This window comes from Rousettus aegyptiacus, unplaced genomic scaffold (assembly GCF_014176215.1).
Source record: "Rousettus aegyptiacus isolate mRouAeg1 unplaced genomic scaffold, mRouAeg1.p scaffold_m13_p_16, whole genome shotgun sequence".
Taxonomy (NCBI): Eukaryota; Metazoa; Chordata; class Mammalia; order Chiroptera; family Pteropodidae; genus Rousettus; species Rousettus aegyptiacus.
In genome coordinates this window covers 11,790,664-11,813,274 of record NW_023416291.1, presented here as the reverse complement: position 1 = coordinate 11,813,274, position 22,611 = coordinate 11,790,664, and the positions used below count along the sequence as shown (strand labels likewise).

The window sequence follows — 22,611 nt, the reverse complement described above, 5'->3', positions numbered from 1 at the left end:
TGTTGAGGTTAATGATTTATCCATGTTCTCAGCAAAGAGCTCCTTCGGCACAGTCTTGAAGACACTCTTAAAAATATAAATAAGTTTTGGATAATGGTGCATTTACGTGGTTCGGAGATCCAGTGGTATTAAAAGGTGTATGGTGGCCAGTCCCTCAGCCCTGTCACCCGCTCCCCGTAGCCACTGTATCCCTTTGCGTATCTTCCCCAGATCCTTTTGCACATACAAGCAAATACCAGTGTGCGGCTTCATCCCAGCCTTCCCCCAACCCTTTGTACGGAAAGGTTTTGCTGCACCGCTCCCTTTCAGTATATCTTCCTGTATCAGGAGGTGGAGCGTCTTTTTCTTATTTTCTTTTTCTTTTTTATAGCTGCTGTGATCCCATTATTTTTCGGTGCCATATATTTAACCACGCCCCTCTTAACAGACATTTCTGTTATGTCCTATAAAACTGATGCCGCAGTAAATAACCTCATACATGTCCTTCAGCCAAGTGAAACACGTCTGTAGGATAAATACCGAGACGCGAAACTGCAGGGCCGTTGGGTACACGCGTCTGGAAATCCGATAGGCGTTGCCAAATTGCCCTTCTGGGGGTGTTTGAGTAAGTTACACTCTCAAAAGCAGGACGTGAGGAGGGGGCCTGTTTTCCCAGCCTCATTAGCGAGAACGTGCTGTTAAATGTTGGATTCTTTCCATTCCGATAAGTAAAAATGGTGTCTCAGTGTATTTTTAAGTTGCATTTCTCTGATAAGAGAGGTTGTGCCAACCCTTTCTGTTTCCTCGTCTGTAAACCATCTAGTATTGTTCTTTGCCCACTTTTTATTGGGTGGCTGTTCTTTTTCTTACCGGCATTTAGGAATTAATTATGCATCAATTGTGTATTGGGTGTATTAATTGTGTATGAATTATTGTGTATACACAATAATTAATTGTGTATATCCTTGTCTGTGATCTGAGGTCATTTCCTTTTCCTAGTTTGCTTTTGAGCTAACTGAGGGCATTTTTGCCCTGTAGAAATTTGGGGATTTTATTTAGAAGAGCGTATCTTTTTTTATGTAAATAGTTTCTGGTTTGTGAATCATAGTTAGAAAGCCTTCCCACTCCCGGACTCAAAGGGAATTTTGAAAAAGCCTTTCAAAAACATTTACTCACAGATGCTAAGTATGTTGCTTCCCTGGGCTGCCTCATAGCCATGTGACGTTGGAACTCACTGTGGCTCATCCTACATCATCCTTGTCTGTAGCACAGCTTCAGGGAGCTGAAGCTGGATGGGGCTATTTTCAGTTGCCTGTTGAACCAATAACAGACTAACTCTGTCCTTAGCCTATATCCTGTTTCTTTTCTTTTTTTTCTTTCTTTCTTTCTTTCTTTTTTTTTTTTTTTTTTTTTTTTGGCACTTATTGGGAGGATGGCAAGAGAGAAGGGTAAAGCAGAAATGATCAGCCGACCCTGGAAACTATGCGGCGGCCTTGCATTAATCAGGCCATTTCACGGATATCTCATCACTTGATATTTTTGTGACTTTTGTCATCTTAAATTTATTCGGGAGGTGATGCTACCTGTATAATTGAGAAGTAGCGCTTGGGTCATTAAACCTGACGTTTATATGGAGCCTATATTAATATTTTCCCATTTCAGTGATTCTAGGGGCCTGCCCAGATTAGAAGGAAGCTGTCCAAGACTGGGAAGCAGTAATATAAATCAGTTAGTTTGAGGCCAGGTCTGTTGGGGACGCCTCTCATGTTAAACCCTTCGAGGAAGGCCGCGCCGATGAACTTGTAGTCTGCGGAGACCCGTGTGATAGGGTCTTGGGAACAGAAGCGAGTGTATGCCGCATAGACAGGGTAATTACTGGGAGTTATTCGAGTTTGTAATTCGAGATGTCATAATCGCTCAGACACAATAAAGCCTTTCTCATTCGAAGGGACTCTAATGAGTAGGTAGATGTGATTCCTATCTACAGTGTAATCTGATAGCCTAAGAAAAAACGAAAAGCTCACCCCCTCCCCAAAGAAATACAAAAGAGGGAAGGAAAGAGGGGGACAAAAAGAGAGAGAATGAGAGAGAAATACCGAAGGGTAATTAGCCATAATTCAGTGAACAGGGAGGATCATTATTGGCAGAATCCAATATTCTGAGAAGGAATGAGAGGCTCTCCCAGGAAGCGACAAGAGTGACATTTCAGACAAAATGTTGATGGGAGTCTTTTCGAAATAGAATGAAAATAAATAAATAGCAGCATGGAACAGAAAATAATGGTAGAATCGTTTTAATAATAGTTGAGGAGCGAAAGGTTTAGAATGGTATCGTTTTTAAGAATTATCATGAGGCCGGAATCATAGTTTGGAGCATATTTAGACCTCTGACCTAAGTTGAGACTGAAGAAAGATACTTCTGGTCTGGGCTTTATTAGGACAGTGACTTACCTATCTGTAGAACCAGAGGGAAAGGATTTCAACAACCACACTTGGGCGCAGTTCACACTGTTACCATTCTTTCCCCATTGCTGAGCATCCCCCCGCCGCCCCCCATTGATGGGGAATAAATGAATGAGTCGAAAAATGATCGTTGATCCATGGAACTTCTCAAATAACCAAACGTCATTTTTAGTCATGGCATCCGTGCCGGTCCCTTTAATCGAACAATAATTGGTTCATATGCCCGTGTGATAACTATGTTCCCGCCCTTGCCTTCGGGACATCGGAGCTCTTCTGATTGTTGGAGGTGGGCCTGAGTCAACCTTCTCTCATCTGCCAAAGGCCCACCCCCCCCCCCCCCCCGCTGCGGTGGGTCGGGCATCTGTTGTTACTTCCACTGATTGATAAACAGGCTCCAGGGAAGGGAGATGTTGGCCAAGATGCCAGGACAGGCGTTCACCACTAGGAGAGAAACGCTAGACAGACACTGAGTCAAAACGACCCCACTATGAATAGGGCCAGCAAGAAAGTACCAGTATCTCATGTTCCTTCACGCTGGCATTTAGGAAGATGAAGAAACAGAGAAGATGAAGTAGTTCATTGGGGCCGCTGCAGACTCACAGGCTCGGGCAGCTAAACCAGGGTCAGAAACAGGCCAGGCGGTGCCCCCAGCCGGCTCGCCGTTTCCCAGGCGAGCTGTAATTCATCGTGACTCACACGAAGCGTCTTTATTTATGAAGACCTCTTAACAATTATACAAGTGGAGGTTAAGGAGAATGCAATTTTTGTAGATTATAAGTAAAAATAAATCATTAAAGGAAATGAGAAGGACAGTTTACGCTGTGGGATCTAAAGTAAATAAGGCCCGGAGTAAGGCTGAATTTTCTGGAAGCCAGAGCAGATCCGTATTATGACTCTTTTTATTTGTACCTTTTCCCTCTGAGTATCCGCGACGCCCTTAAAGACGTTATTTTAGAGGCCGACGCAGTGCAGTGACCGCAGGCTTTCGCGTCCTCCTGCCTTAAGTAGCCGTGTGCCCCTGGGTCAATGGCTTCACCTCTCTGAGCCCCTGTGTTCTCATCCATCCAGCGGGGGTACCAGTTGTACGGATGCCACAGGGTGGTGTGAGGATTAAGTTAGGAAGTGCCTGCGAAGCGATTAGGTTAGCCGCTGGCACGTGGTCGCTGCTGCCAGCCGTTATTGGTGATATTTGGTTCTCGTTTTAAGGGTCGATTGGAATAATATACGTAGGCTTGGCTTATGTAGTAGTACATTGTCGTTTCGTTTCTCCAGACAGAGTATAAACAAGGCTTTCGGTGGAAATGTGGGGACTCCGTTCCCGAGTCCCTTAAGAACTCTAGCATTGTCCCGCCCCCCCTTTGGGGACAACTCTAGTTAGGTGCCTGGGCAATTCTGGAAATTCCTTCGAGGCTGGCTGTGCTATAGTGAGGCCATTTATTGGGAGGGAAGGAGTGGCGTTTGCTGATTGGGCCACAGTGACCCCCCTCTGGATGCACACACGGAGCTGGAGTGTGGTCCCAGTGACAGGGGTCCTTCATTTTTTTTTTTTTGGAGAATAAACAGAAAATACTAAACTTGCTGAGGGTGGAACTTGCCACTGTTATTAGAAGTTTATAAGTCACCTCGGAAACAAACTCTTCAAAGCCTAGCCTCCTGGGAGAGAGCAGGTTGAAGAGGCTTCCCCTTAATGAAGTAAAAACAGCAGAGAATCTGTCACCTTCCCAGGGGTGGCTGATATCACTGCTCAGGTGATATGGTGGTATTCGGTTTCCTTTGCTGCACCTGGCAGTCCACGGCGCTTGTCACCTTGTGTGCGGGAAGCGATGTAGTGGACTCGCTTGGATAGCTAAATGCCGTCTATTATTATACGTATCCATGAGTAACTGAGCGAGTGATCACTTTAATGGATGCTGTTAGTGGGTGCGGAGTCTCTTCCCAACCAGATCCTATTCTCCTCCAAGACAGCAGAGATGGATTATATTTTCAGTGCCCAGCGAAGTGTCCCATTCGCGATGATAAGATAAAAACACGTGCCTCCCAAACTGAGACCGTCTTATTTCTTCACATCTTCTAGACACCGATAACCATGGTGACGACTTAAGATGCACCACGGAACCGAAGCAAGCACTTTTCATCCAACGTTCACTGCCCTTCTCGGTAGTGCAAGACGATGGAAGTGCCCAACCTAACGCTCCTTTCTTGCTCTACAATTAAGCATTATTTAAACAAACGCTGGAAGCATTATATGGGCAAGGGGCTCTACAGTTTACGGGGCACTTCCATACGCAGCACGCCCTCTGACTCTCCCAACCCTGGGAAACCGGCAGAGAAGCTCAGTTATCCCTGACTTAGTGGCAGACAGTTTCGGCTCAGGGAGGCTGAGTGACTTGTCTGAAGTCACGCAGCCCCCGAGTCCCCGGGGAAGCGGGAGCTTGAATTCACCGTGCCTGATTCCTTTGCGGGAGCCTGAATGTGCCCTGCTGTGTGCGAAACGTTCCCGTTTCATAGGACCCTGCAGACGCCTCAGCTTTTCCCTAGGTTGACTAGGTACTCTTGACTTTTAGTTAAAAGAGCTTAGTTTTTCTAGGGGTTTCCCTGATGATCATTTTGGAAATGAGTTGAAACAGGCACGCTGGGAAACCCCTATTCGCTGGGCTTGCTCATTGTGGTGATTTATTCATTGGATTGTTTGGGGAGGACCAGGTGGCCTGAGATCCTGGGCATAGATTACATTGGGTCCTGGCCCTGGCTCACTTTTCCTTGGGGTCCGTTCAGGGGAGCGAGGAATAAGGATGAGAGATCCTAAACCTTTTACCAAGAAGAGATTTTTGCTATCCTAATGAAAAGTTTCCAAGAACCAGCACAAACAGGAGCAAAGCTCAGGCAAATGGCACATGTACATATCTAGATGTATTTTATCTTATACAAATATGCATATTTCATTTAAATAAAGTAAAGCATCTTTAGTGTAACGATAGGGAAACTATAGGAGAACTCATAATGTCACCTCAACTGAAAGATGTCAGTGTGCGTTGAAATGAAATATATAGAAATTTTGTAGCATGCTGTTATCCGAAAGGCTTTTTGTGCTTTGTCTAATACAGAGCTTCCCACCTATTTTCACATCAGAGCGCAGTTTGAAAATGATAGTGTTTATAGGACCCGTGGGGTGAGGCTACCCAGCTGCCACCCAGAGCTGAGGAATCTGTTTGCTGCCACACTTGTCACCCTCTCCTGGTGTAGATCTGCGTAGCTGTGGCCCAGGAGACACAGAGGATGACGGGGGGAGCACCTGGGAGCTCCTGGAGCCCAGATTTCCTGCTCCTGCACCCCGACTGCACGGTGTCGCACCCCGTGGAGACCCCGCGTGTCGGAAGCACACGGCGCTTCCGCTCACGTAATCTTCCTACACGCGCTGGCTGAGCTATGGGAAGAGTCTGTTGTCCTGATCTGGGTTCTAGATTTCACAGAGGCCCTGGCCCTGGACTGGCGAAGGAAACGTCCTGAAGCCAGGAGGTGCCGGGATGAGAGGCCTCGGGCAGCCCGAGCCCGCTCTGTGGGGAGCGGCTGCGCCAGCATCCTCTGTCCAGCACCTTCCTGGCTCTCGGTGGTGATAGCCGACATGCTGCTGGGAGATTAGGTCGATAGCCGTGAATGCGATGGTGTCACCACAGGAAAAGGGGAGCTGCGTCTGAAAGGGCAAAGGACGGTAAATTAGCCATTAAGGAAAAATCGTCGCCTTTATGCCGTAGCCGTTGGACAGGAAAGGGTGGGCAGCTGGAAGAAGCATCTTCAGTATCGTTTTCTGGGGTGGATGTTGTCGCCTTAAACCAATCAGAGTGTTCACATAAGAAATGTCCAGACTTGTAGAAAAATTCGATAAGAGTTTATTTGAGCCAAGCTGATGACCTATGCCGGGGAGCAAGTCATCTGTCTGTATCTTCTGGACTCTGAGAACATGCTAATTGTCTACAGAACACAATCTTTAGGGAGGCAAAACAGGATCTGAGGGAGAGAGTAAAACTTTTGTTTATTCAAAGAGCATTGGTTGAGAAACATTGACTGAAAGGAATTTTTACATGTGACTGTCTTTTTAAAAAGCTTTTAAATATTTTGATAGAATCGTATGTATTTTGATGGAATTGTATTTTTTGTCTCATCATCCTTCATTAAGTCTAAAGATAAAAACCAAAATATGACAGTTTTTTAGAGCCACTCAGTTTAAGTGAGCTTCGTGTATTATAGTTTGTGTATGTGTGTATGTATGTGTATATCACACATGTGTGTATATATATGTATGTGTACGTGTTATTTTGCTCAGAGATTAAAGAGCTAGGTATAGAAAAGGTAATTCATGGTCCAGGAAATGGACCTTGAACTTCATTACTTTAATTTCCCCATGTATTAATAAAATGATAATATAAAAAATAATTTCCGCCACCTTTCATCTTTGTTCATCTTCCTTCACTCTCTAACTGAAGATCTGTGAGCCGGTGACAATGGTGGTGATATACTTGTGTCACAGCGTTGTTTAGAGCATGAGAAAAGAACAGTTTCTTGGAAATAACTTTGTAATCACTTCGCAAAGAAACAGCTCCTGCCCCAGTGTGTACCGCTCTCATTTCTGCCAGTGATCCTTTCTTTCCATTCATTATCGGTATTTTTCAGAATAGTTTACGAGGTATTTCTCGGCCATACCTGAGCTATTTCTTAGGAAACCTTGGTCGGAGCTAATATATTCCATAAGAGACTCATCTACGTTTGCACATTATTTACAGATATTGCAAGATACCTAACATTATAGTAGACAACTTGACAAATTACGGGCCTTACTTGCTACCGTACACCTGGCTTTGCGGTCAAACCGTCTTTGTCTTGTTTGGAGTCCCCCACTTGCTGGTGCCGTGATTCTTCTTTATTTCAGGTCCTCTCAGGTCAGTTTTCTCTTTAAAGGCTTTTTTTCTGGACCTTAGGTGAAGACTGCTCTCACTTGATCCATTACAAACTGAAATGCCTCCGAAATACCCCTTAGTCTGATCCAGGTACCTTAAGGCTAAGCTAGAACTGGAAATTCTTCTGAAGAAGGAAGGCAAGTGGAATTTCATGCCCTCCACATGATATAAAGCCAGACAGAACTCTCAGTCATCCAGCCGGGCTGCTACTGTATCTTTCCCTTGTAAATAGCAGGGTTGTTTTAATTACAGTTCTATAGCCGCTATTTTTATCTGTTCTGGAATATTTGAATGCAAGGCTAGAAAGCATATTATTAAATTGTTGTTAGTGCCTTGATACTTTGTTATATAACACTTATCTCCGTGTCCTGCGGAAGGGGCTGTTTACTCAGAATCCATCTGAGATGTTAGTTGGGAGCTTTTGGTTGCAAGGAGCGTAGTAGAATCAGGCTACCTGAAGCACCTGGTTTCGCGGCCAGGGTACATGGGAACTGGAGCAAGGCCTGGAAAGCTGACGAGAAGCAAGACAGCAGTAGGGACGGGGCTCCCCCTGTCCCCTCTCAGCTCCCGAGGGTTACGTTGTTGCTTGTCCGCCCTCCAATTTCTGTTCCCTTCTCTTCTTGCTGATGACTGGCTTTCTCAGGCTCCGCTTCCTGTCCTGGCCTCAGTGTGTCTGCTTCCGCATCATCTGGCATGGTTGCTACATCCCTTTCCGTGGAATCCTTTCAGCTTCTGCTTCTGCAGCTTCTTGCTTTTTCTCTTAGCATTTCTCAGCTCAGGTTCCCTTGATCTGCCTCATCTTTCATTCTAGGCTGCGTTTGAGCCCTGCGTGTTTGCCCTGACCATAGTCTGGTGAAAGGCACCCATATTTTGTACCGCGTGACATTCCTGCTCACCACCCCCTAACAGTGTGCTGAGGGTGACCGGTTCTTAGGGTAGCCAGAGCCCGTTACAGAAAGTAGCAGCAGGTTGCAGTCTTTCATCTTTTATGAAATCTTACAGCAGGATCTTCATTATGATATTTGTTATTCCTTCATTAGTTTTTTTATTATTTGTTATACTACATACATTGTAAATAATTGTGAGTACGAAGTTTTATAAAGTACAGTTTCAGCAGCATAATAATTACTTTGACAAATACAATTTTAGTAGTCAAAAGGGTCTGATTCCTTCCCCATGGGGTGTCCCCTATCCATGTCATTGCCTGGAGCTAACCTTAGCAGCTCATGTACATTCTTCCAGACATTACCCATGTAGATATAAGCACATGTAGCCTCTTTCTTTGCCTCGCTTATATCTAGCCAAAGGCAAAACCATAGGTACTTACAGATATGATGAAACTGATTTCATTTATTTAACTTTTGTAGTTTTTACTTGGGGACTGTAAACTTCCCAACTCAAAATATGTTCGTCATTAAGCACCCTGTCCCTACAGCTGGGTTAAGCAGTGTAGTGCTGTGTGTATGAGTATGTATCCATTTGTAGTATTTATGTACTTCGTATACTAGAGGGAAAAGGAACTAAAAACATTCTAAAAAGTAAAGGCCAGGTCCTTCTCCATCGAAGTGTGTTTTTGAGGATACCACTCATTTAGATATTGACCCCTAGCTGACATGTTGTGGCCTCACAGACGATTACTAATCTGTTTATCTGAAATGAGGTAACAGCTTTATTGTAAACACAGTAACCATCTGTTTCCCTGGTGGCATGACTTCTCTCTGAGTAAAGAAAGCCCAAAGCAGGAGGTTGGAAGTAATTGAGAAAAAAAGAAAAGTTTTCTTTTTTTTAACATCATAAATGTATTGAAGGTACATTTGAGAAATGTTCGAAAACACAGAAGAACACAAAATAAAGTAGAATTATCATTTGGGATTTTTGGATCCACTAAATATCATTTTGGATATACCAATATGTTGATTATTGTCATCTTTAAACTAATACATACATTATGATTTATAATGTAGATATACCCTACTTATATTTTGACAGATTGGAATCATATAGAACAAAAATGACAGTTTTGTGCTTTTTTTTCACATAACATACTAGATGCATTTTGCCATGTCATTAATTATTTGGGGACATGATTTTAAATGTCTCAGTATCATCATAGAGATATGCTATAATTTATTTAGACATTCTAGGTCATTTCCTAAATGTAATTTGAAGTTCATAATCGTCTCTATTTCATAATGTTATTTCATTGTGAAGAAGTTCCCATGAATTAGAAAAGTTAGCAGTCAGCCGTGGGCAGTAAGTGGCTCCTGCAAATTCTACCTGACAGAAGGGGACAGACAGGCGGCCATCACGCCTGTCCAGGTTTCCCTGAGCTGAGGTTGTGGGTGTGGCTTCTCTCCCAGAAATGGCTTCACAGTGACGTCCAGCTCCCGCCAGCCCCAGAAGGGCTCCTCCATCCTTGCCTTCGAGGCTGACCTTGGCCGGCCTTGAACTGTCAGTTTCAGGTTTTCAGACTTGTCTCTACAGCCAAGATAAAATCACACCCCTTCCTGCTGCATAAGTGGAAGCAGCCGTAAATGTAACAAAACCTGCATCTTCCTTCCTCCTACCGGACATTTGTTTGAGGAATTGGATCACACAGGTGCCTGGAGTGTTTTTTGAGTAAATTCAATCCATTGTCCTTATCGTTTCTTGTCAGAGCAGACGTGAATCCCTGACAAAGGGCTCAGAGCAGCAAGCTTGTCTGTGGGGATGAAGTCACCGGCCTCCTGGGCATGTGGCCTGTGCTACTACTGTACTGGGACCTGCACTTTCTAAAAGGACTCCAGACACTTAGCTTCATGTTCTGTCACTGTCTTGAAAGTCTTGAAAATTTTGAGCAACCGGTCTTTCATTTGCATTTTTCCTGGGGCCTTGCAAGATATGTTGCTGGTATCAAATAAGGTAGAAAGGAAATAGTTTCATGACTCTCAGACGCCACCTCAGAAAGGAGCAAAAATCAATTCCAACTGCCCTGCCTTTTTGCAGGAGGAGGTACCTGTGAATTTAAGTGACCGGCCTGCAGGGTTAAATGGGGCAGCAGCTGGGGTGCTGGGGCGATCTGAGCAGCACATACTAATTGGCTACGTGACAAAGACTCTGCAGACAAAATGCTCTTCAGATTTTAGTCATCCGCTCTGTTTGCTTAGTAAAAAACCAGCCTGTGCTTGATATTTTGTCGTGGAAAATAGGAAAGGCTTGGCTGCTTTCTCTCCTTTTGAGCCCCGACTTTCTGGGGCGTTTGGAAGCATACATTATTTCAAAGACACTGGGATCCAGACATGGTCTGAAATGCCACGGAAGGAGCGCTCCGCCTCCCTGAGCTTTGTCATCCTGCCCCCTGAGCCTGCTCCTTCTGGGGAAGGAATACCCGGGGCCTCGGGGATCTCTCATACCCGAGTCAGAGTCTCCTCCTCGCTTTAAACCCGCGCCCCTCGGGGTAATAGGCAATGAAAACCTCTCACCCCCTTATGTATGTCTTTCTTCCTGTCTTCCACTGAGGAATAATTGTGTTGAGTTTTATTTTAGTTCGTAGTGGGAAAAACAATAGATTTTTTTCACTTCCTGAATGAAGAGTTATATTATAGAGTTGAATGTTCTCTTTAAAGCTGTAGATATGATTCTGATAAACACAGGCCCCAGAAAAATCACTGCCCCTCGGCCTTCCCTTCTCTAACGTAGTGCTATTTAAAGTGTCATTTTGTCACCTGATTGTTCCCACTGCCTCGACCTGAAGAACAGAAATCAAGATCAAGCATTTAGAAACCTAAGTTAGAAAGAGCAATGTGCCTGTTGAGTTCAATGTAAAAAAACATTGGAGACTCATATTTTCTTTGTCTTTTTTCACATCCCGTAGATATTTTTTAGTATTTCATAAGCATCATATTTTACAAAAGCAGTCTGCAACAGACCAGAAACTCAAAAACCAACAGTAACTAATTCCTGACCACAGATAGTTTGAAAAGTACTGTCCTAATTGATCGAAGTGTATTTCCTATACTACTAGACCTCTCATTAATTTGTGTTTCTACAAAGAATAAGACCAGGAGAAAGAGAGGGACTGTGTGTGTGTGTGTGTGTGTGTGTGTGTGTGTGTGAGAGAGAGAGAGAGAGAGAGAGAGAGACAGAGAGAGAGACAGAGAGAGAGACAGAGAGAGAGAGAGGCTCCTTCCGCTCAAGTAGCTTGCCATATTTTAAGGCAGCCATGATATACTCCTGGTTGGCATGGTGTCACGAGAGGAGAGTGTTAGGGATGGTCTGTTGAAAGTTGAAACCAACAGCGGTTTGAATAAGTGGCTGAGAAACCCTTTTTACCAAAATACATTAGAGGTTGGAGACTATACAGTACTTAGGAGAATAACAACTCTCCCAGGCTGTTCTGCACTGAAGGTAGAATCCCACTATCGGGGTTGGTCTTCCCCTTCGCCCAATCCTGTCTGATTTCCGAAGCTAAGCAGAGTCGGGCCTGGTTAGTACTTGGATGGGAGACCACCTAGGAAGACCAGGTGCTGTAGGTGTAAAAAATAAAAAAAACAAGGGATCGTAAGCTGGCAAGGTCCTTGCAATCTGTGAGATCAACCAAGGGTTGCCTCGCCTTAAAAAACAAACAAAAAAACCCCACACAGGCCTGAAGGAGGTAAGGCCACGCGTTAAAGTCGGAGCGGTAATATCTCTGTTTGGCCATCTCCTGTACTGTTCTGTGGCTTAGAATCATTGTGTTAAAATGTTTAGCACATAGCAGGCCCTCTCCGAATGGGCACTATCACTGCTTCCTTGTCAGGAGCCAGGCCAGCACTGAGCCCAGGCCCCTGCCCTCTGCCTTTGTCTGTGCAGATCTCAGCCTCATCTCCGCCTGGCTGCAAGGCCGAGGGAATGCAGGGAGGCTGGGTAATCCTTTGGGATAACATGAATCATTCCAAGATCATCAGTAGAGGGATTGGTCATTGCCATGAGCACCTGCCTGTGTCCGGCTGTCCCCTGACACATCTCTGCTCCTGGAAGTGGGGGCTCCCCAGAAGTGGGGACATGACTCTGCATGTGTCACACACCCTCTAGTGCCCACAGCCACGTGGGAAGCCTGACGGCTTTGCAGAGTCTTTTCTGAATTTCCTTGAAAACAGCACTTTTATGTTGCAAGATGCTCCCAAACTGATGTAACAGGTAGATGCAGAGAAGAGTTATTTCGAGGGCCGTAATTTGATTCAGTTATCTCAGACGATGGAAGGTTGTTTAACACCAGAAATAGCTGACTAGAGCAGCTGCTAAAACAACGCTTTGTGTGGGAAATGATAAAAGGTTCAGTATTTTGACAGCTGTTTCAGAAGTATGAGTAATAAGACTTCTAAGTAAATCCTGATTGCTGCTGCTTTTTTTTTTGGATACTCTAGACCAGATTTTCCATCTTCTAATGTTCTGTAGGCACAGAGGGTATATAGAAATAGTTTCTCTCTCCCAAAGCCTTAACTCCTTGTATTCATAGAGCTTAGGCAGCACGGTGATAACTCATTATTCAGTTTTTTTCAAAAAACACACCATTTGCCCATTCATCAAACATGTGTGCAGAGCTTTCTGCACTGGCAAAGTGCAGGGCCTGGGAGTCCGAAAGAATCAATTAGACTCTGCCATCAGGGAGCCCCTAGTCTGGAGAGAGGGGGAGACGTGGAACAAAACAAAATGTGCAAATAACTTTAAATAAATCAAGTGAGTATTACAGAAGCAGAACTGTGAGGGAGATCGGGGTTAGGAAAAGGTGGCATTGAATAATTAGGAGTTTGTCATCTGAGGTGCTGGGAAGTAAGATGTTGACGAGTGCAGCATCCCAAAAGGAGGGAAAAGACTGGCCAGTGTTGCCAAGTACTTCCGGGTTAAAGTGGAAGCGTGTTGGTTGATTTGACTGGCCAACTGCGTATCTCAGGTCACAGCATTACTTTCTGTTTGGATATCCAGTTTTCCAAGAATTGCCACAAAATTTTTCTGATTTTATATGCACCTAACGTGGGTATTGCAATATCATAACGTTTATAACTTAACTTGAAAATAGTTTAGCATGGACCCCGTGGTCGGTATGTGTGTACCTGCTCGTTTCCATCTAAACCTTGGAGGAAGTTGGTGGTGCCCATTGTAAATGCACGCCCAGGTTTGGTGAGTGGGCATCTATCTCATCGGAAGCCCTCACTCCAAGGGGGTCTGCTTTAAGTCACCCAGTATTCTTTATCTCCGACACCAGAGGTTTTACTCATTAGGATAATGGACATTGGAGATGGATACGAGTTGGGGACATTTGTAGTGATCGAGACATGTGGATTGACTGGACAGTTCCGGAGGTCTTCCCTCCTTGGTGTTACTGAGTATGGAAGTCCAGAGAGACACTGAGGATGGAGAAACTGAGGCTCAGGGAGCCTGAGTCTGAGAGCAGAGCCAGGCGTGAAGAAATCCGGAACCGGGACGGCCTCTGCGGGCTGCTCTGGCCAGAGAGCGCCTGGAGGATCTTCGTCCCTGTGACCCTCGTAGAGGCACAGTGAGCCACCTAGGCCAGTCCTTGACTGCAGCGCCCTAATGCCAGACTGAAGTGTGTGCACCTCCAAACCAACAAGTGTCACACTTCCTGTGTTTGAGGCATTTTATTTCTCCTTTCGATTCAAGAAGAGGCAAGCGTCATAAGCATTCGGTTATCGTGGGTGACACGTTTGTATTTCTGGTTGAAGGAAACCCAGCTTAGCTGGCCCTCTGCTGCTTTTCCTATTAATATACTTTTCCATCTGCAGATGATTGAGAAGTAAATAGAAGTCTTTGCAGCAAATCCAAGTCACAGTAGAGGAAGGAAAAATGCTCACGCATGATATTGTGGACATTATGTGCAACTTTATCCCTTGGAAAATTCAGCAGATGCTAAGGATTTATTTTTAACATGCTTCATACAACCCAGAACAAACCAATGAATTAGTTTCCATTTTAGAGAAAGTTTGTTTTGTCTGGTGTGTTTGGGTCAGCTAATGGTCACTGTGGTTTGGAATGAACCTAAATGGATTCCGGTCCTTGGACAAAGACCAAGGACAGCTGTAGGACCTCCCCGTGTTAACCTCCTTTGGGCTTCCTGATTAATAACCCTGCTTCAGGAAGGCAGACGCTATTACGGTCACTTTACAACCGAGCTGTCAAAGCGATGAGAGGGTAAGTGGTCTGTCCACACCACGGAACTGGTTATAACAGATTCGGAGTCGTAACTGAGCTCTGCTGGGCTCTAGCTGACTCATGCATAACTCTTTCCGCGACCCTAGACTGCCAGGCCAGTGGGACGTGAATCGCGGTGGTATCGTGCATTTCAAGGCGTTATTCGGTCTGGTGAGAACCAGACCTCAAGCCATTATTGTAAGATGACACATCAAAAGATTCTGGGGGGTGATACTTTCAGAACTGGTGGTTCGGAATCAGCAGAACCTCATAAAAAGCCTGCGGGGGGCAGACACCGAGCTCGGGGTTCTCCGGTGAGCTGTCTTCCACAGTGGCAGAGCGAGGGAGGCTGGGGGCCTTTTGCGTGCCCTCCCCACCCTGTCCATCATCGGTTCCATCCCAGAGCCATCCTTAGTAAACACGCCGTCTAAGTAAACGTCACCTTGAAGTCCTCACACTGCCTCTGGGACGAGAACGCACCGAGGAGCCTCACACACGTGTCCCCTTTCCTGCCCTCAGGCCTGCTGGTGGGTACCCTCGACGTGGTGTTGGACTCCAGTGCCCGCGTGGCTCCCTACCGAATCCTGTACCAGACTCCAGACTCTCTGGTCTACTGGACCATCGCCTGTGGTAAGTAGCAGGATTTGGAAATCCGGAGAGGCATGTGTCAGACGGGAAGGAGTGTTTCTTTGTGGATTCAAATTGCTAGGTATTTGGGGGTAAGTAACCGTTGCCATTTCCAGCAGATGAACCCCAAATCCTGATGGCTTAGCACGGTGGTTTTCTTTCTCGCTCTGGTAAAATTTTGCTCGGATCCTGCAGTCTTCTCCAAAACTCTCTACGACAGTTTTTAAGTTGATCTCTGCTTGGTAGGAAGTCCTGTGCTGGGATCGGAAGATCTGAAGATAATCAGATCTGGTCTCTGCAACACAAGTAAATACTCAATGACAGCCCAGTGCGAGCAGGTACCATACAGAGCCATGTGATTGGGGGGCTGCCGACTAGTACAGGACACTTGCCTGGCCTTCTGCGTGAGTAGGGGAGGTTGTCCGGAGGTGACTTCAGGCTGCTGGAAGGTTCCTTGTCCCATAAGGATTTCGTAGCAGCGGAAATTCTAACCTGTAGTTGCATCCCTTTAAAGTTATTCCGGTTACGATGCAGAGAGCCCCAGGAGAAACGGGAACGAACAGCTGTTCATGCGTTCTGGAGAGTGAAGGGTTCGGGGCATGCAGAGCACCACCTAGGAGCGGAGGATGCGGATCGCAGGGAGGATGAAGGCGGAGGGAAGCTGGGGCCCCGAGGAAGACAGCCTTGCGCGTGTGGCCCAGGCTGAGCGGGGAGCACTCTGCCGTCTCTGCAGTTCAGTGCCAAGGGAAAGACTCGGTAGCTGCTGCAGAAGGGGAAGTGCCGGTTGGTTGGACAAGTGTCACATTTAGTTGGCAAACAGTCTAGAACAGTGTTAAAATAGACACTGCAGCCGGCGGGCGAAGAAGTAAAGAGCAAGGAAATTAGAAATCGGGCAGAGCCGCTAAACCACTCAATGAAGCGGGCTGTGGAAAGGGTGCTTGACACCCGGTCGCTCACCTTCCACCACTTGTGCCCAGAGACTTTGAAGCCCTCTGGAGCCTGGAGCTCCTCTGATCGCTCCGTGGCATTCTCGGCTCCCGGCCTCCCCGGGTCACCGTGCGTTTACCGTGCTGTGGGCAGCTGGTCCGTGCATCCGCGACTCCTCTATCTGTCCTCTCGGCCCTAACCTTGCTTTGCTGTTGCCTGACATTACTACTCGTCGGTCTGTTTCGGCAAGTGTGCCATTCTATGAAGAGGAGCCTACGAATGCCTGTGTGGGAAGGAGCCCAGAGTAACACGGCTGAATTATTCCTAAGTTATTTGCTGAGCCAACGCTGAGGAGCAGTAAACGCTGGTGACAAGACTTATACCACAAAGAGATGTGCTTTGTGATGCCCGTCACAGCTGTACGATCTCAGTGCAGTAAACCCAGAGCAGCTTCAGCTTTGTATCTATTGATTACCCATAGCGATAGCTCCAGAATTCCTTGTGGAAGACCCCACGGAAGTGACAACCATTGTGCAAGTCACACTCACCCATTAGTCCTGCTTATTGATTTCCGTTTAAACCCAAATTGCCGGCTTCCCGATATGGGAAGATTTTAAGAGCGGAAGCAGATGCCTTAAAGAGATTTCTTTGATATACTGACCCTTTGGTTTGTAATTTGAATGTTGTTTTTTCATAAACTGCAAAGTTGGTATTTGGTGGGACAGCATGTTGGGAGCTTCATTTTCTCGTATTTCACGAATCATTCATTGTTCTGAGAGAAGCTTCCGCAGAAAACTGGGTGGGTCCATCCCACTGCCCTGTACAATACATAGTCTTCTTAAACCTTGTTCTGTGCCACATGCTAGAGTTAATGTTTTCACACAGGCCACTTTCTACAGGAGGGCAGTGGTCGAAGTGGTAAACCCTGCTCACACGGTTTGCCTTCGGTTTGAGCCACATGGAACCAGGCAGGGGGGGCAGCAGTTCAGACCTAGTCTGACCCACCACCAATATACCAATCGCCTGGCCCTTGGCGATATGAAACATACAGGAAGGTGGGCGGGAAGCAAGTTCTAGGTAACCAAGCGTTATTTTCATATGCTTTTAAAAAAAGTTATCTCCTCACAGTCAGTATCAGGACTAGTTTGAAGAAATTGATACTTCACATTTCCTTGCCGTTGGCGCCTTTGATTGGGTAGGGGAGCCCACAACCTTCCTAAGTGGTGACCCTTCTCACTACTACCCCAAATGAAGTCACCGTTCCCTTGGGCCGATACGCCACTGTGCCATCAACCGCAGCCTTCTGAACTGCGCTCTGCTTGGCTGGTTGTCCGTAAGTGACGTTTTTTGCCATCTCTAAGAACGTGTGCCGTGGGAGTTCGCCCCGCTTCCTTGAGCTCGTTGTGTCCTACGATTCCGCCTCTCCTCCCACCCGTCGTTGACGGACGGTTTTGCGTGTGGCGCACCAGGGTCACCAGGGCACTAAGTAGCCTCAGGTCTTCCCTCAATAGCTTCTTGGCGACCCAGAGGCAGGATAGAGCCCAGTCTTTGCCCTCCTGGGCCTTCAGTGGACTTATGTAGACGGCAACCCGTTTGGTTCTCCCCATTAGAAGAATTAGAAGGTTCTAACAGGAAGTGGGTTATATAGCCTCTGCAGGAATAATATAGACACAAAGAAAGGAAGGTCATTCCAAGGACATCGTCTGACGAGGAGCTCTGGGACAGCTGCAGAGGAGAGTCGCAAATGGAAAGACGGGAGCTGTTGGCAGTTCCCTCTGGATACGTGGAACCTTCCAACAGGACAGATACAGGAAGTGGGTGGAGGGCATGTGTTTGATGGACACGGCCCTGCACAGCGCCTGGATTCAGCTGCCCGTCGACTTAGTTTCCCTCTTCTTTACCAACCCAGAATCTCCTCTGGGCCCAAACGGTCATTTGTTTTCAGAACTGAAAGCTGTATTAGCTACCATCTTGTTCAACACCTTTAATTTCATAGGATACAGAGGTAGAACGAATTGCCCAAGTTCACGGTGCTAGTCACAGCCAGTTAGTGCGGGGCCGAGGCCAAGTTCCCAGTCTCCCCAGCACCCAGCTCAGCGTTTTTTAAGCAGCACCATGCTGGCTTTGGGGATTAAACATTCTTTTGGTCGGCCGCTGGTAAGGCCCGGAATTTAATTAAAGGTTGCTAATTGGTTCCACTTCTGCTCTTCTTCTCCGGTAGATGGGGGGAAATGTCGGGTCATTCGGTTGCCTCCCACGTGAGACGCACGGGCCGTGGAAGCTGGTCGGTATTCAATAATCCTTTCTTGGTCTAAGGGCCTCAAGAATTAGTCTTGGATCCTTGGGCAGAGAGCAGTTTAAAAACAAAAAAAACCAAAAAACTTGCTCTTTTTTTTTTTCAACAATATATGGTTATTGTAGAAAATTAGAAAGTATAGATAAGGAAAAAGAATAACAATTTTAAAAGCATTAATACCACATCATAAATCACCTTCCAGACTTTATAAACATGTAAAATGTGTCTGTCCGTACACATACACGTATATGTGTGTGTATACATATATATATACACACTTTCCATGTCAATAAAATGTATTTCTGGAATGTCAGTTTTAATAGGTAGATAACATTTTGTGGTATATATAACATAATTTAACTAATCGATATGTTATTGTTGGAAATCTAGGGTTTTCCCCCTAATGTTAGCTGCCTTTTTGAAACAACCTTAGTGAGTATCCTAGGAACAGAATCTTTCCACATTCCCCTAGTTACCACCTTAGGACACACGCGTAGAAGTAGGTGTGCTGAGCCAAAGCACGTGCTCGTATGTAGGGCTTTTTGTGTCTCGCGCCCAATTGCCCTCCAGGAAGACAGCCGTTTACATAATTCTCTCCACCAGGGTAAGCGAGGACCTTGGCAGTGGGGTAAAATGACATCAACCACTGATTCTCGCCAGGGTTGGATAAGTAGTTACCTGGGCCTCTTTTTCCTACCAGTGACTGTAAAGCCACGAGCGCGTTGTCGTGACCTGTAAGAGGTTACGAGCAGAGCTATGTGAGAAGCTTGCAGTAGGTACAGAAGTGGCCGTTCTGGGCCTTCCCTCAGTCAGTCACATGCGCAGGAACCCGGAAGGAAGCGTGAGCAGTCCGAAGCACAGAGCGGTGCGGTGAGGCACCCACAGCCACGGAGCCAGGAGGCGGCGGGGTGGGGACTCGAAAGCAGGTGTGCTTTCTCGACGGAGTCTGTGGCACGAGCCATTATGCGACACTGTCCCCCCGATGACCAGGTTCCTTATCACTTCAGAGGGTCTAACCTCTAGTCCTACTTACCCCACTTCAAAACTATGTCAGAAGGTGGTAAAGGGTAGCCATTAAGAGTGTAGGTTTTGGAGCCGGAGAAATCTGGATTAAACTTTATAGAAATGTGAAAGAAAGCCTCCGATTCCTCCTCTATGAAAGGATTATCACCAGAATGCCTTAGACGGATGCTTTGGGATTACGTTCCATGACATATCTAACGTTAAGCATGCCACCTGCTAAGTACAAATAAGTAATAGATAACGTTACCATCATCGTTAACATGTTTATAATTATAGCTTTAATTAATTTAAATACATCTAATGTAAATCTTTGAAACACAAATCTCCGTTTTGTTTCTAAAAATGTTTTAAATCACTGCATTATTTTTGGGTTCTATCTCTTGCCCTCTCCAAATAAGTCATTTTTCTAGGTGTAGAGACCGCATGGTGGCTTTGTAGCTACTACAGAGACAGTCGATGTTACTCTAGTGTGTTGGGCATTACCCTTGTCTTCATTTGGTATTTAAACTTGAAAATTATCATCTTTGTGGCTAAGGTTATGTTTGGCGAAGGCTGGAAAATAGCCGATTCCTTCATTTGGTTCCCTTTCATTAGCTCCCAGTGCTCTTCACTTGAGGACTGGATCAGCTCCGGGATCCACACAGCCTGTTCTGGTATCTGAAAGTACCAGCTTGGCTGCTTTCTAATCCCTAGGAGGTCTACGGGGTTGGTTTGGCTTAATTTTATTTCCTGCTATGTCATGGGTGAGTTTCTTTTTGCAAACATATACCTACACACGTGTGTACACACAGTCTTGATCAGCGAGGATGTACCATCTAAGGTATCCTGGAATTCAGGTTTTTGAGTCAGCGCTGCAGTCTCGGAACCAAATGCATTATTATTAATCATTCATCACAAAGAAATATCCACCGAATATCTGTCAGGGGGCCGTAAACCTTTGTTCTTAATCCTCGGAGGCCAGATGTGATGGAATCAATCCGTGGTCCATCTCAATGCTTCTTCCTTTTTATTTCAAGTAGACTGTATGTGCTTTAAGATGCCTTTCAAACTAGATGACAGATTAGACTAGGATGACTTAGTATTTTTCATTGTCATAGATAATGCTGAAAATTCCCCCCAGATACAGGCACAGGGCCTATGGCTAGTATTCTCAAAAACAAACAAACGAACGAACAAACAAACAAAAAACAAAACCCACCCCCACACACACTCCACGTGGTATTTGGAGTCTCATTTTTCCAAAGTTCATTTCTAAATACCCTTAAGCCCATCAGGGGCCAATCTCCTTTGGGCCCCTGCGGAGGCTCTAACTTGGACTTCCTGAAGGCGTCTCCTGGCGGAACCAGCTTTGTGTTGTTCCGGCTGATTGCACAGTCAGGTCAGCTCATTTTTCCTGCTGCATCTTTGTATAAAGGAGGCCTTTCCAGAAAGTCGACAGGCGAGTCCTTCCCTTCTCTTCTGAGTGTTCAGTGCATTTTGCTCAAACTGCTGGGTAAATAGTCCCTTTCTGAAAGTCAGGGCAAAAAGAGCTTCATGTTATCTCACTTTAAGCAATGACAAAGAGCTCCAAGGTCTTAAATATTGCAGCATTTGTACTTACTTTCTTGAGAGACGAAAGAGCCCTTTGTAAGGTGCTTTTAGGATTATAACGTGTTTTCTGTGGCGTCTTCCCTGGTTCCTGTAGATTGGTCTGCCAAAAGTGACAGTTACTCTCAGACTGTTAACAGGACCTTTGCTCTGTGGTCGCTGAGAGGTGATGTGGCCCTTTGTATCTTCTGGGGCGAAAAGCAGACAGAAGTGGAACCTGCTTTCAGAAATAGCTTTTACTAAATTGACATCTTCGGAATTTGTCCCGTCTGCTCGGGGGGATGACTCAGCTCTGCCTTACAGGTGTCCTCATACTTTTAGACTCCAGAACCTGGAGCCATGGACACCTGTCCTTATTTATTCTTGGTGCCTTTAGGAAAGTGTTCAGAAGATGCGGTGCATTTGCACAGTAATATTAATGTAAAAAGGCACATTTCATTACTCTCCCTGGAATTATCTGTCGGGTGTAGCAATCCATAGTTAATTCCTGAAACTGCCATTGGCTGATGGCATTCGTGTCTTTTTCTTTCCTCAGAGAGTATATGGTTGCACATAATGGCATACAAAGTTCTTATCTAGAACCTGGCCTTCTGGAACTTTGGGATCTGAGATCTGGACGTAGCCAGAAGAGACCTCCAGGCCCGAGGATCTGAGACTTGCACTCCTGGCTCCTTTCCTATGTGTGGGAGCGATGAGTGGCCAGCGATAAACTCTAAAGGCCAGCCTTTTCACGTGGCCCTGACAGGCGTGCGAGATGCAACAGGCAATGGAGGACAGGCGAGAAAGAGCGCTCGCCGCTGCAGTAGGAGGGAGGACCAGGGGTGGTAATGGAAGACAGAGCTGTGGGGGTTCACACCCCAGGAGGCGAGAAGTCGGAGAGGACAGCCAGCGGGGCATATGGCGCTGGGTGGCGGAAGGTGGAGATTATGGAAATGGTGAGCCGCAGGACAGGGTGGGAGGGAGGGAGGTGGTCCTGGAGCCGAGGCAGTAATTAGGAAACCGTGGATAGTACACCTGAACTCCAGCGTGACAGCGCTCAGATGGCTGGTCGTGTGCGGGAGGTACGGGTGGATGTTGTGTGAACGCACGTGTGTGTGTACCTTCCCCACCCCCAGCTGTGTGTGTGTGTGGGGGGGGTGTGCTTACATGAACACGTGCATAAGGAAAGCCGAAGGTAGCGTGTGCCAAGCCGCAGGCAGTGCAGACAGTCCGTTCTTGAGCGTGTCCACGGGGCTTCCTCTGCACGCAGAAATATGCCTTTCGTCTTCTGCACAGACGTCCCCTGTAGGCAGTTTTGGTGTTTAGCTTAAAGGAAAAGAAAACGGACTTGGGTTTGGTTTGCTGTCGCCTCTCCTCACACAGTGGGTCCGAAGCCCCTAAAGTCTACCTTTTATTCTCTAGGAGATTTTCGTTCTGCTCCCACTGTTCTGAGTGTCACTGTAGACAGATTCATGTCTCCCACCTTTGTCAGGAGTCAGAGTGCGATTCTGAGATGTATCGAATTACTGGTGACAGAGAACAGAGAGAAGACATTTTAAAGAAATCCATGAAAAGATACCTTGGAAATCTATGGAGAGGACTGAAAGGTGCA

The 22,611-nt window shown here is 46.1% G+C and overlaps 1 protein-coding gene across 2 annotated transcripts in view; it reads left to right on the top strand.

Annotated features, from left to right (window-relative positions):
- Positions 1 to 22,611, top strand: part of TBC1D9 (TBC1 domain family member 9) — an 81,710-nt gene that overhangs the window by 17,486 nt on the left and 41,613 nt on the right. Inside the window, exon 2 of one of the 2 annotated variants that reach the window (XM_016154082.2) lies at positions 15,080 to 15,190. In XM_016154082.2, coding sequence (XP_016009568.1) covers positions 15,080 to 15,190 — 111 coding nt within the window. The other variant, XM_036233507.1, reaches the window with a different exon arrangement.